Source organism: Gadus macrocephalus, chromosome 11 (genome assembly GCF_031168955.1).
Source record: "Gadus macrocephalus chromosome 11, ASM3116895v1".
NCBI classification, from domain to species: Eukaryota; Metazoa; Chordata; class Actinopteri; order Gadiformes; family Gadidae; genus Gadus; species Gadus macrocephalus.
This window is the reverse complement of record NC_082392.1, coordinates 12,315,844-12,330,157: the sequence shown is the minus strand read 5'-3', so window position 1 is coordinate 12,330,157 and position 14,314 is coordinate 12,315,844. Positions and strand designations below refer to the sequence as shown.

The window sequence follows — 14,314 nt, the reverse complement described above, 5'->3', positions numbered from 1 at the left end:
GTGTGTGTGTGTGTGTGTGTGTGTGTGTGTGTGTGTGTGTGTGTGTGTGTGTGTGTGCGTGTGTGTGTGTGTGAGCCGTAGGACAGTAAACGAGACAGACTGTGGTGTGCAGTCCCCACTGTGGTGTGGGGGGACTGCAGCATGCAGGGATGGAATCATCGTTTTTGGGTATGAGGTATACCGCGAGCAGCCGAGCACTATACAGCGACCATGGATATATGCAACCAAGGGGAGAGGGAGGGAGAGAGAGGGAGAGGGAGAGAGAGAGGGAGAGAGAGAGAGAGAGAGAGAGAGAGAGAGAGAGAGAGAGAGAGAGAGAGAGAGAGAGAGACGCACACACACACACACACACACACACACACACACACACACACACACACACACACACACACACACACACACACACACACACACACACACACACACACACACACACACACACAGAGAGAAAGTGAAATAGAGAAATATATAGGCATATTCTTGACAAAAACGATGAATAGAAAATTCCACACAGTGGAAACCAAATTCGCCTGTAATTTATTCCACTAACATGTATGCGCTTACACCACGCACACATTACCATTTTAATGTATTCACAATCAATAAGAACACGACCGTAAATCAAGTTGAGCTGCACAGAGAGAGAGCGTGAGGGTGAGAGAGAGAGGGAGAACGGGAGAGCGCGAGAGGGAGAGACAGAGAGAGAGAGGGAGAGAGAGAGAGAGAGAGAGAGAGAGAGAGAGAGAGACTCGATGCGCAGAGCTGAGCTCCTTCTGGTATAGGGGGAGAACCAGCGGACACGACCTACGTGCTTGTCATTTCAATGGACCCCCCCCCCCCCCTCCCACACACCCACACACACACACACACACACACAAACATCCACGGCACACTTCCAAGAACCATATCAATGTCCACTTCGCAAAATGCACTCGCACAAACAACAATCATATGTCAAGATCCACTTCGAAGGCATCTCCTCGCCTGTGTAGCGATATTTCAGCACCATGCGTAATTAGGCTAGCGCTCGTCTGCGTGTGTATGCCTGAATGCCTGCGTGTGTGTGTGTGTGTGTGTGTGTGTGTGTGTGTGTGTGTGTGTGTGTGTGTGTGTGTGTGTGTGTGTGTGTGTGTGTGTGTGTGTGTGTGTGTTTGTGACGTGTGTGTGTGTGTGTGTGCGTGCGGGCGTGCGTGTATTTGTTGGACAACAAGTATCAGAATACTGTGTTTCTGTTCAATGCCTGACATATCGAATGGAGTTAAGAAGATGGAGAGAGAGCGGACGAGGGGAGATGGAGAGAGAGAGAGAGAGAGAGAGAGAGAGAGAGGGAGAAGGTTATCAACATTTTGGTATGCCAAATATATCACTTTCCTAAAGTTCAGCTGTTTGATTTGACCTTCGCTCGGGTCTGGAGCTCAGCATCAGCAGAGCAGCCGAGCCATAGTTCACAACAAACACGGGTCAGAGGACGCTGAGACTGCTCTAGTGTGGAAACTGTTCTGCTGCACTCAGAATAATAGAGTTAGTTCAGGTAAAAAGTAAAGGAAGAAGCAAAACAATTGCAATTGGGGTACAAAGAATTATCAATGTAATTCATTTACACTTGAGATGAAGAATATAATATGAATATGCTCCAAAATGAAAACAGCTAGAGGTCCTTCGCTGATTTTCCTGCCTGTGTTCTGACTCTAAAACGACAGTTAAAAAATGGGAAAGAACTTTGGGTCAAAATAACTTGCATCTAAAACGAAACCTAGATTTAGAACTTGTAGGCGTTGCAGTTTTTTTTCGTTTATTGTTGTTAGTTTCTCTGACAAGGTTCACATTCAAACAACCCCGGACTCCATTAAACCACAGTAACAGAAAGAAGCACAGAGAATCAGCACAAATTGTATTCGAGTTGCATTGTTGTGTTGAAAGTGCATTAAATATAGGGATCTGTCTGTGTTGGACTGTGCCTTATATTTCATGGACAGTACGTGTAAATCGAGCATATTTGCATGTGTTGTATAATCCACTTGAAGGATCTCAATGCTTCCTATGAAAATAATTAAACGAGCACTGCTGTTAATGGGAGAACACATAGGTCACGTTCGGTCAAATAAACAGTGTGGATTTGAATACCACACACACACACACACACACACACACACACACACACACACACACACACACACACACACACACACACACACACACACACACACACACATGGATGCATGGACACACACACACAAACAGACACACACACATACCGAAGAACACAAACACAGACAAACAAACCCAATCACAAACACACAGGCGCACTCGCAGAACCCCCCCCCCCCCCCACACACACACACACACACACACACACACACACACACACACACACACACACACACACACACACACACACACACACACACACACACAGTAGGTTAACATTGCTAAATTTCTGGCCAAAGTGAAATCCCAATACCCAGACTCATAATTAGATGTGTCAGGCTGGCCTTGTTTTACACACATAAATATGTGAGAAGCTCCTAATGAAGTAGCCCTCTCATTATCTCCTGATGTCTTCATTAACACACCCACTGCAGATACGCCACTGGAAGTGGGGAGCGGAATCGATCCACAGTATTTGCTGTTCCTTGAATTATGTTCTATGCTATCTCATTACCACTATCCAATGCTATCCAAAATGACCCCCTGTGAATTCAGAAGCTGCTCATTTAGGATCAGGCGAGTTCCTACTATGGACATGCAAAGCAAACTTTTTGAGCATGGGTTGCCTTAGTGGAAATTGAAACCAGGTATTGGGTTAGGTGTCAAATTCCCAATAGGGAGCTTGACCATTTGAGCTATTCTATTCTATCATATTCCAGTATGAATACATACATGAAATTCCCATGATATCAATTAATTTCCATGCATTCAACTACCACAGGTCAGTTTTAATTGCCCCCCCCCCCTCCCCTTCGGTTTGGTTTTCCCCACCAGGACCCCCCCGGTTCCACTTTGCCAAGCCTGAGAACTACATCAGCATGTACCACCAGGAAGGTACCAACACGCTGTACGTAGGGGGGAAGGCCATGGTCTTCATCCTCACCTTCACCGACCGAGGGGTCCGCGACCTGCAGGTAACACATGGTCCATTGGTTCTGTTCAGTTCTGGTACTGGCTGGAGAGACTGAAACAAAACAAACTGCTCTATTTGCTCTGGGGGGCTTCTACAGGGAATAGGCATGAGAGAGAGGCTGAGAGAGAGACAGAGAGAGAGGGATGACGAGAGAGAGAAAGACAGAAAAACAGAGAGGGAGACAGAGGCAGAGACAGAGAGAAACAAGCCAAGCTTATCTGAGACCCCCTTATGATAAGAATACAGATGAAGATTGCGTTTGTCATTTATATCAATTTTTATGCTGTTTTTCTGGTCTGCGGCCTTACAATTCAAACTATCCTTTTAACATGAACGTGTGAATCCTCTTAAGTGCTACACAGTTCAGTGTGCTTATGACAATGAAATATAGCCTATGCAAACAACAAAATATATATGTATACAGTATAGGACAGTTTTTTAAAAATGACGATGTTGTGTATTTAATTAGTTTTACGAAGAGCTGTTCGAAGTCCCCACACGCATCACCAGGACAGACATGACCAACCACATCTACCAAGTTTAGTGTGGACATACGCTGGTGGTGTCGGCCTAGCCGACGGCTAGACAGCTACGCCCTTCTCTTCTGAAAGTCCAGAAACGACAGTAGAGCTCGGGAATGAATCATTAGACACTTCTATCAGAGAATAGGGAGCGAGAGGACAGGCGGAGCCGGGGTTCTGACCTAGTTAGACGGGTCGATGACAGGACCGAGACAAAGAGGAGGAAGAGGAGGGCGCCTTGTGCATACATAACGCAGCCGTACGGGCTCATAAGGTAGCTGGCAGTGGGGGAAGTCATTACACCAAGCTAATAATGCTAATGCTGCATTAGTGATTACTCACAGGGGGGGGGGGGGGCTGATGTCTGCACTCGAAGCAGACAAGAGAGCGGCACTGCAATTAAGGCATTTCATAGGAAATAATTACAGAGCCTGGAGTCAGCCTGCTGGCTGCACTCTTGCTGCTCACAGCCTCACAGAGTATTTGGTTCTTATTGAGGACAGTTTTTCTCCAAACACAGAACAAGCTTTCATCCTTTACATGTCTTGGCTACTCTTTTTATCTACTTGTGTCGCCGGTGGTAGTGTGCAGCGTCGAGGACGCAGGCAACTTGTGTTCAATGACAACAAAGTGGAATCGTGAAAGTGAAGGTGAAGATGGTGCTTTTGAGTGTGAGGAATGTTGTGGATGAACGTGACACGCCATTCCTCTCTCACCTTGCCACAGATCCCTGTGGAGAGCGATGACACCGCCAAAGCCACATGCATGGCCAAGGCCGCCCCGCCCAAGGTATGCTTCCATTTGACCTCGTTCAATTCATGCATCTGCACAACCCACCTAACCTTTCATGACCCCGAACATACACAAGAAGGGGGTTTATCAACCAACTATACAGCCGATGTGTGCCACATCTGTTAATAATTATTAGAAAAGGTTAGCTCTAACTTGTAGCTGAGCGGTTTCGCAGGTAGCCCTGCTCACAAAGTCATCAATCCGTGACCAGTAACTTCTAGGTGGACATCTCGGCGCTGTCTCTCCTTTGGTCAAATCAACATGTGTGTGAAATTGCTTGGAAACAAACTGTGATCTTGATGTTGCATATGCCTGGCTGTCACTGAGCATATAAAGCGTTAAATATTTTTGGGGCAATTGCGCACTGTATATGATCCTCTAAAGGGGTTTGTTTTTGCTATCGATCGGCTCAGATTGACATTATAAGTGTCTGACAACATGAGAGGATCTCTGCAGAGAAATCAAACAATTTTCTTTCCCTTTTGTATGGTCTGTTTGTTGTTGTGTCTTGCCCGAGGAGGAGTCTCTCTCTGGCATCTTGGGATGTCTCGCGAGTTGAGTTGTGGCAGGAAGGGAACTGAGGAAACGTCAGTGAAAGTTGAGAGGAGCAACCGGTAATGGTTTGTTGTGGTGGACTACAGAAAGCCAAAGTTTGTGGTATCTCGATTTGGGTGACTGACTGTTGAGATTTCTGTAACAACTTGAGCAACAATTGGTTGGACACAATAATAAACAGCCTGGCTCAAGAGAAATGTAAAGAAACAATCAAATTTGTCTGTAGGGATCCTTTCCATAAAGCTGTCAGACATTTTAGTAACAATCTGAGCCCCTCAGTGGGAAAAAAAGAGCTTTTAGAGAGAACGTACATTGACAGGGCCCAACTGCCCCAAAGGATTACATTGTAGGCCGTTTTGAGGATTACGGCTGCAGCATTCTCGCTCAATAATGGACCAATCTCAAATATTGTTCTCTGCGTTAGTCCCTTAGACCTAACATGAGGGGAAAGTATGGTTTCCCCTCATGTTATCCTTGAAAGGGGTTGTGAACCCAAAACGTCTTTTATCATGGTAACATGTCTAATATGATCATCACCATAGTACTCTATTTCATTTTGTCGCAGCTCGAAAAATAAGAAATGAAGAGAAAACACAACAGTACAAAGATAACTATAACTAAATCCCCTTTCTTAAAACAGCGTCTGGTGAAACCACCTCCAATTGTTGAAACGTAACAAACTTTTCAAAAGTAGAGCAAAATTTTATTATTATCAAATCTACGCTTAGTAAGCCTAGCTGGGCCCAACGGAATGGTTGGGCATGCAGCCCCGCTCATCAATACACCAATTAGTGAACAACATCCAAGCCCCGCCTTTTGCTTTGATGGAGCAAAACCCACGTGAGTGGGTTCTGAAGCCCTGCTGCGATGTGGCGTTCATGTTGCAGACTCCAGGTTTTGCTGCTGCTTCCTTGAGTCGCCTGGGGCATGTAGAGAGAGGCCTTGAGATGCTGACGACCTCTACTGGCAGATATGCCGACAGGCTGCCCACGTCCCCTCCCCCGCACACCTGACCCCTCTTAAACCGATAAATATCTGTCAACATGATGTTCATGTGTAGGCTGGTCTGGCCTCCATGGATTTTTTTATTTTTTTATTATTAGAGCGGATTCGATGAATATATTTCAGGAAACAATATACAGAATGTAAAATGAAATCAGTTGCTGTTTTAGTAAATCCCATTTTAAAATATTCCCTTTTTTGGATAGACGATTTGGCCTAATATTTAAAGATTGCCTTCCATTCTTCTTTCTTGGAATAAATCAGTTTTTAGTTGTTCTTAAGTAGTGTAAGGTTGAGTGTTATTCATTTGCGTTCCTTCTTTTATTCCGCACACGCTTTATCTCCTCATTATAAACACTTTCCTTCTAGATTGTTAGTCAAAGTCTGATTTTTCCCGAGGTGGCACTTAACTGGGCTCTTGGATTGAATCGAAGACAGAACGCGTGCTGCTCTCTGTGCTGTGTGGGGGAAATTATTCTCATTGGACGACCTGCCGAGTCTCGGGGGGATTAGTTCCATTCTCTCTCTAATGAATAAGTAATTTATGTGGAGGGCTGCCACTGCAGCATCTGCGTTGTTCTGTGGCCGACGCTCCAAGCTCTTCTTTCGGTGTGACATAATGTTTAGACCCTGGCCACAACCCACATATTCTCTAATCTTCAGTGTTTTTATTTCCACTTTTGTCCCAACCGCCCCTCTCCCTGCCGTCTCCTCTCGCCTCATCCCTCTTTATTATCCGCCGTTGTCTTCTCCACACTGCTTTTGTGTTCCTCTCCTCCGCTCCTCCATTCCCCGCCTCCCTCTGGTCCTCTTCTCCCTCTCGTCCGTCTGCTCTTTCATCCTCTCTCCTCTCTCCCTCCCTCACACACATATTTGTTTTTCCTTATTGCCTCTCTCTCCTATCGTCTCCCCCTTTGCTCACTCTCTCTCCCTCCCTCTCTTCTTTTCTCTCTCCTCTCTCGCTCTCTGTCTTATTTTCTCTCACTGCCTCTCTCTCTTATTTTCTCTCACTCTCTCCCTCCCTCTCTCCTTTTCTCTCTCCTCTCTCCTCTCCATGCTTTGTCCCTCTCCCACGCTCCTCATCATTCTGCTTCTCTCTCAATCACTCTCTGTATCTCTATCCTCCCCCCCTCTCTCTCTCTTTCTCTCCCTCACACACACAATTGTTTTTCTCCTTATTGCCTCTCTCTCCTCTCGTGTCCCCCTTCGCTCACTCTCTCCCCCGCTTTCTCTCCCTAACACAGTTGGAGTGTGATAATTTCATCACTGTCGTCCAGAAGGTTAATGACACCTTTGTCGTGTGTGGAACCAATGCTGGGAGCCCCAAGTGCTGGTTGCTGGTAAGCAAAGTCTCTGAATGCAACACACATAATGTGTGTTTTTTCATCATCTTCTGTACATAGCCTGAGAGAGACTCAAAGCCCCCGCATCTCCTGCTGTCTTTCCGTGTGTGTGCAGCTGCACTTACATTTTTCACGGCTGTCGCTAGGGAAAAATTATTAGAGGAGGAGGCCGATTTCGAATATGTGCTTAACTGTTGGTAGAGGGTATATAAGAGGTTGCTCTACACGCTTGTGGTTGTAGTTTCAGGGACGCAGTTTGGTGTCACAATAAATAAAGATAAAGCTGTGATAAAACAAAGGCGGAAATAAACTGCTTCTACCAATTGTGACGCGAGTCATTTTGCTCAAAGGCAGACTCTTATTTTCTCTTATAGAGAACAAATCAAATTGCTTCTGAATTCCATCCATCATGAATTAAAAAATGATTTCCGCACAGGGAGACAACTCTTCCTCTGGCATGCCTCACCGTGTTGAATGCAATCTCTGCCGCTCCATGTTGTGATGTCACTTCCCTCCTTGCCAAGGTCAACGAGACGGTGCTGACTGATGCCCAGGGCAGTGGGCTGATTGGCTCGCCGTCCGACATTTCCCCACCGTACCCCTCCCAGAAGGCCATAAGCCTCGCCACAGGTAAGCTTAAAGCGGTGAACACAGTGTCAGCGCTGCCACTGTCCCCAATGTTTGCCAATTGTATTGGGCGGCGTTTAGCTCAGGAGGTGGAGCGGGTTGGCTGGTAACCGCAAGGTTGCTAGTTCGATCCCCGGCTCCTCCTGGCTGGGTGTTCGAGGTGTCCCTGAGCCAGGCACCTAACCCTAACTGCTGGCTGTCGCCTTGCATGGCTGACGCCGCCGTCAGTGTGGGAATGTGTGCATGAATGGGTGGATGTTAGGCAATATTGTAAAGCGCTTTGGGTGGTCACTGGTTACAAAAAAGCACAATATAAATGCAGTCCATGTACCATTAATGCCGCCGTCGGTTAAACCCACCTTCACAGAAACGCAGCTAAACAGGTTGTAGTGACCCTGATACATCAGGGGGAAGGGTCTGTTTTGTCTTTCCTGCTCCGTTTTCAGAGTCGTTCTTGATCGCGAACAGACCATTTGAGGGGAGGAGGTGTGCCAATATTTTCATCATCTTGCCATTGTTAAGATTACCAGATGTCAAACTGAATCAGGGGCGAGGAATCCTTTTGATGATCGACAAGGAGAATGCAGAATCATAAAAGCAAGGCCAGGCGCTGACACCCATCACCTACCTCTGGCGGATATCCGACACAGTATAAATGAGCCTTCACTTTTCACTAAACCTATTCTATGGCGGGACTTCTCACATCCCTCTTGATAGTGTTGTGTCATCCTCCAAAATACTAACACCCAGATTGATTTCCTTGTTGCGGTTTCGAGTAAGAGAGGCAGCTGTGTCTTTTCAAGTGGTAGACCCTCTTTTTTGCTAGCGCCACTCTTTAAATCACTCTGAAGTGTGAGGAGTGGGCGGAAGCTCTCTGCCTTACCAAACCATGATGGCGGCTCACGCATCCAGGGCACTGTTTAATCTGCCTGTTTATCTCCGTTGTTAAGAAGACACATCCGCAGTCAATAGTCAGTTCAGTATCTCGATCCGTTCACCAGACACTGGCTGAGTGCATGGATTAATCCCCCTGTTCTGCTTGAATGGGTCCCCAAACATCAGCCGTTTACCAGCGCAGCCCATTTAATTAACCACACAGGCTATTTGAAACGGGAACCATCAGGCTACACCCTAATTTAACCATAAAGTTGTTCCAACACATGATCGCGTTCAATGAGTAAGAGCAGTTTGGAGTCAAGCAAAGACATAAATTCTAGCTGTAGATGCAAAACCGGGTTAAGTCACTCTCTTGAGAAAACACAGTTAATGCAGTGGGCATGCGCACGGCGGACATGGATAGAATCAATGTTATTTCATTGTATGCTAATTTGCGATGACTGATGTTGTTTCAGTTTCAGCTGTTCGATAGTTTCACCAACGAGCCAATCAATTTTAGGGCACAATTCTGATAATTACATGGTGGAAGGAAACCATTAGTGTCACAATGCCAAATGCTTAGCCGTTGGATTGCTATGGAAACAAGCTCCTTTGGAATATGCTGATGGCGGTGAGTTTAGCAGTGTGGGAAATTATTCTGCATCTATGTCTTGATTTTCCTCTCATTCTTGCAGATGTTCTTGCACCTCTTTTTTCTCTCTCTCTCACCATCTTGATTTCATCTCCCACTCTTTTCCCTGTCTACCTCTCTCTCCACCTCTGTCTCTTACCCTATGTATCTCCTCCTCCTCTCTCTTTGTCTCTCCCTCTCTGTATTTCCAGGTCTCCCGTAGCACTCTAGCACCCTTTTCCCCTCAATCCTGCTCGCACCCTTTTATCAATCTATCACACTCACTGTCTCTGATTCTCCCTCCCCCTCCTCCCTTTCCCTCCCCCCCTCCCCCCTCTCCCTCAGACGGCGGGAGCCTCTACTCAGCCCTGTCATCGGTGGGGGGTCACACGGGATCCATTCGCCGCACTTTCGGCTCCCAGAAGCTGCTGAAGGCTGAGAACGTCTGGTTGCTCAGTGAGTGACCGTGGCACTGCTGCTGCATCACAATATGAGCATGGGGGGGGGTTCCGGAACATAAGAACCATTTAGTTAACTTCACAATATTCAAGATAACTTGTTATTAAGCCTGCCGTGGATTATTTTATTTTACGGGAACCATGTCTGTGAGGTTTGTGAAGATTGTGTATTGGAGTCATGAAAAACAATGAGTCATTTCTAGGTTTGGTTTCTAAATGCAAAACTTCTCACTCAAAATATATGAACAAACATAAGACCTCTTTCCTAGGATGTTTTTTTTTGTGACTCCCCACAGATCCCCAGTTTGCCGGAGCAGCCATCATCCCGTCCTCCCTGAAGTACAAGGAGGAGATCTACTTCTTCTTCAGCGAGTTCAACAAGACGGCCCGGGTGGATGAGGAGCCGTATCGGGCCCGCATCGGGAGGATCTGCACTGTGAGAGAACCCCCTGATTCGTGTTGACTCCCAGGCTCAGCCTCTCATTAGAACACATCACAGGCACAGTGTGCCCTTGTGATACCTCTCTGTTGTTAATGCGGTGATACACCGATTTAGTCATCTAGGGACTGATAGTCATATTCATAAGCTAATAGGTTGCCACGGATACCGATTTTTTCCCCGGCATGACCTCGTTGTGTCCCGAGTTCCCCAACAGTGGATGTTTTCACAGCGGCATGGGGCTGAAACAAAATGGCTGTTTTGGGGAAATAGCACACATAAATCTGAAGTCAATGCCGGCCGTTTTCAACAATAACAGACATCTTGGCCATTTTATCAGCCGACGTACTTCTGTAGCCTATATGTTGTTGCATCATTTAATGCTACTGGTTATTATCTTGAAAATTCCCATACAGTTACTTAAGCTAACTGGCCTACTGAGGCTAATTAATGCCTCAATCAAGCCTCAATCCTCAGAATAACCATCAAAGAATGGGGTATTCAAATGAGCCGTCGCATACTGCTGCAATATTTCCCCCTATGGCTTCTACAGATATGTGTTTTATCTCGTGCCTCGTGTTGAAGATTAAATATTAATTTGCAAGTGCGCAGTTTGGGAATACATGAAAGGAGATCAGTCACAGCCAGAGCAGTACCATCGCTCCTATGTAGAGCTAACTTGGAAAATCGATCACGATCGAGAGTTATGTTAATGCTAATTTAACGGTCATTCGTTTGCTAGTTAAGCGGTAGTTTCCACTCCTGTTTACGTCCTTTTTTGTTCCCTGATATCACATACCATTTTGTGCTGATCTGGGGAACCCCCTTTGAAGACTCAATGCCCTTTACCCTGTTGCCCCTGCCATGAATATGTCAATGTATGGGCCCTTTGGGCTCATTCCAGGAATGAAGGACTAGAAAAATACACTTTGAAGAGCAATGTCTCCAGCCACCGTTTTCCTGGCAGAAAGTCAAAAAGTCAAAGTCAATCTAGGTCATGTCTTTTCAAGAATGCGAGGCGCTGGCCGGGGGATCCTGACAGAGATCTTGTGCATTTCGCGATTGCTCGTTCGCGTGACCTACTACACAGCGGCCGCTGGGGGCTGACAGCCACCCGAATTACTGCCGCGGCCCACATAAGTGGAACGGCCCACCAGGAAACCTCCCGATCGTCCCGATGGCGACCCCGCCTCTGCTCATAGGGTCAATGTGAACAAACCCATGATTAGACCAAAAGATTGGGTGTGTAGCTTGGAGTATTTGGAAGGATATATTTGAAATGTGTGTCACTATCCGAATCCCCAGGTGGACGAGGGGGGCATCAAGCCGCTGCTGACCGACTCGTGGACCACCTTCATGAAGGCGCGTATGATGTGTGGCTCTGGCAGCACCCAGCAGCAGTACAACAACATCCGGCAGGCGGTGGTGCTCACGGCCCAGGACAAGCGCGCTGGCGTCCTGTACGGACTGTTCTCCAACCCATGGTGAGGCCAGAACTTCTTCCATTTCAGTGTAAGGCATCTATCTGGTTTTGATGGATGATGTTATTTATCTAAACCCAACAATGTCATGCATTCTTAGCATTGGTGGCCCCTGGGGGGGAATTGAACCCGTACCTTAAGCCATATCTATTTATATGAGATTTGGTGTAATTTTGTTTGGTGGAATTAGCTTTTCTGTGTCTTACATTACTGATACATTTGCAGTATGGGTAGCCCCCGGTGATGATCACACCCCTAACCCTGCCAGTGTTAATGCCATGTTCTACCCATTGAGACAAGACCACGATTTAGACTACAGAAACATTACCTGCACCCGCAAACATCCTCCACACACACACACACACACACACGCACAAACACTTCTGCACAAGCAGGCGCACAGAGACACACTGCCATCAGCTAGCCACACATGCTTACGTAAAAACATGGAGCTGCCTCCATGTCTGTTGATAAACATATCAACAGATTTATTTTTAGATCAACAGGGAAATATATGTAGTAATCATTTTCTTTGATATTATGTAAAGTTTTTGAAGATGCTCTCCAAAGTTATATGAGATACCAAGGCTGACTAAATAGATGAAAATGGTCCAGAAAAGTCATAATTCAAGAGATAATTAATTAACTGTTTATTCAATTAATGAAAGACTTAATTAACTAACTGTTTATTCACATCTCTCTCTGGCTCATAAAAACAATTACGTTCTTAGATCTATTCTGGGGAGAAAGTGCTAACCTTACGTATTGGCTCGTATAAGTTTAGCTGCTGAGTGAGCAGCTAACAATCAGAGTGTTTCAGTGTATAACACTGAGGGCCCTATCTTGCATCCAGCGCAATTGACTTTCTACCCTGACGCATGTATCGTTGCTAGTTTGCAACTGGCGCAAAGCGTTCTTTTTCCTTCACCGCCACACGTCGGTAAATTAGGGAATGATCTTGCGCCCAAAGGGGCGGTTCGGCGAAAGGAGGAGGCGTGTTCTGGCGTATCCCTGGTGCTATTTTGCAATTTCAGAAAACAATTCCACCACTAACCAGGAAATACCTGGTTTAAAAGCAATGGCGCGTTGCTCAGATGCTATTTTAAGGGCGCATGTATAATGTTGCTTGTGCACCTCGCGCATACACTTTGCTTCTCTCATCTACCTAGCCGCACATTCTTGGTAAATTATTTGGGAAAGAACAGCTGATACAGCGGCAATAAGTTGTACTTTTAAATGAATGCATCTGCAAACACCGTACAGCAAACACATATTTTCTTAACACAGACATCGTGTACAAGCCCATAACTTTTAGGATTCATGAGTATTTGATCGTGAGAAAACATTGTTTTACCGCGAGTGTGTGTTAAAAAGAATGAACGAATGCGGGCGCGCGTGTGTGAATGTGTAAAATAATGAATGAATGCGGGCGCGCTTGTGTGCATCCATCTGTTTAAACACACGCAAACTAAACACGTAACGCATATTACAGTCCATGGCAATGTATATTAACGGGGGGACACATGCATATTAGGAACACAAGTCGATTACGATAATGCATACAATACTGGTAAGAAACAACGGTTGTTAATGTAGGCTATTGCGTATGTCATTAAATAGAACGACAGTTACCACATATCATATATGTGTTAAGTTTTCCTTGCCGAAATTTATTTGAGTACTCAGTATTTCTGAAGTTGTGGAAGGAAACGCTATTCCATGTGTGAATTAGGGCATGTTATATGGGCAAAAACTGAACCATTTAAAGTTTAAAATTCATGTGGTCATAAATTGTCTCATCGGAGACTGCAAACACGCTGTCAAAATATAAGCTTGTCAGATTCAAATGCGCTCATAGCTCTTAAAGGGGATGGGAGATGGCACCCTCATTGGTTTATTGCACGTCACGCCCAAACCACACCTTCGGATAATTAGGCTACTTCAGACCAACCCTATTTAGATTTGCGTCGGACGCAAGAGTCATTTATCCATCGGTAAAATAGCACATCGCCATAGAACCGCCCACAAAATTACTTGCGTTTGGTGCTTCTCACTTGCATTTCAGACTGTTAAAATAGGGCCCTGAAAACCATGGATTTTTATAAATCATTTTAATTTAAACTATTTATTTTTTATCAAAACTGTGAGATATTGAGTTGTATTCATCTTTGGCCACTTGATGTTTTCAGGTTGTTTTGCACTTCACTAGAGCTAGCAAAAAAAAAATGAATTCACCTTTGTGTTGTTCAAAGCAACACTTGAATGACTTTAGCTTCAAGTTCATATAATACTTGAGAGTTCCTGTCTAATAGTAATATGAAGACACAGTTAAAATAGAACCATCAGATTGAATAATAATCCCCCAGAAAAAATACACAGAAGGGCAAGGCCTCGCCCAGGAAATGGCAGTCAGCAAGGAATCTATTTTAAACCACATGCATCAATCATAGGGGTCATATTCTGTACAT

General features: G+C 45.4%; 1 protein-coding gene across 2 annotated transcripts in view; it reads left to right on the top strand.

Moving 5' to 3' along the window:
- Positions 1 to 14,314, top strand: part of si:ch211-113g11.6 (uncharacterized protein LOC559008 homolog) — a 28,017-nt gene that overhangs the window by 1,120 nt on the left and 12,583 nt on the right. For both annotated transcript variants that reach the window (XM_060064608.1, XM_060064607.1), the window contains exons 2-8: positions 2,983 to 3,122; positions 4,369 to 4,431; positions 7,236 to 7,331; positions 7,859 to 7,964; positions 9,814 to 9,924; positions 10,223 to 10,362; positions 11,671 to 11,849. In XM_060064608.1, the coding sequence (XP_059920591.1) occupies positions 2,983 to 3,122; positions 4,369 to 4,431; positions 7,236 to 7,331; positions 7,859 to 7,964; positions 9,814 to 9,924; positions 10,223 to 10,362; positions 11,671 to 11,849 (835 nt within the window). The remainder of the gene's footprint in view (positions 1 to 2,982; positions 3,123 to 4,368; positions 4,432 to 7,235; positions 7,332 to 7,858; positions 7,965 to 9,813; positions 9,925 to 10,222; positions 10,363 to 11,670; positions 11,850 to 14,314) is intronic.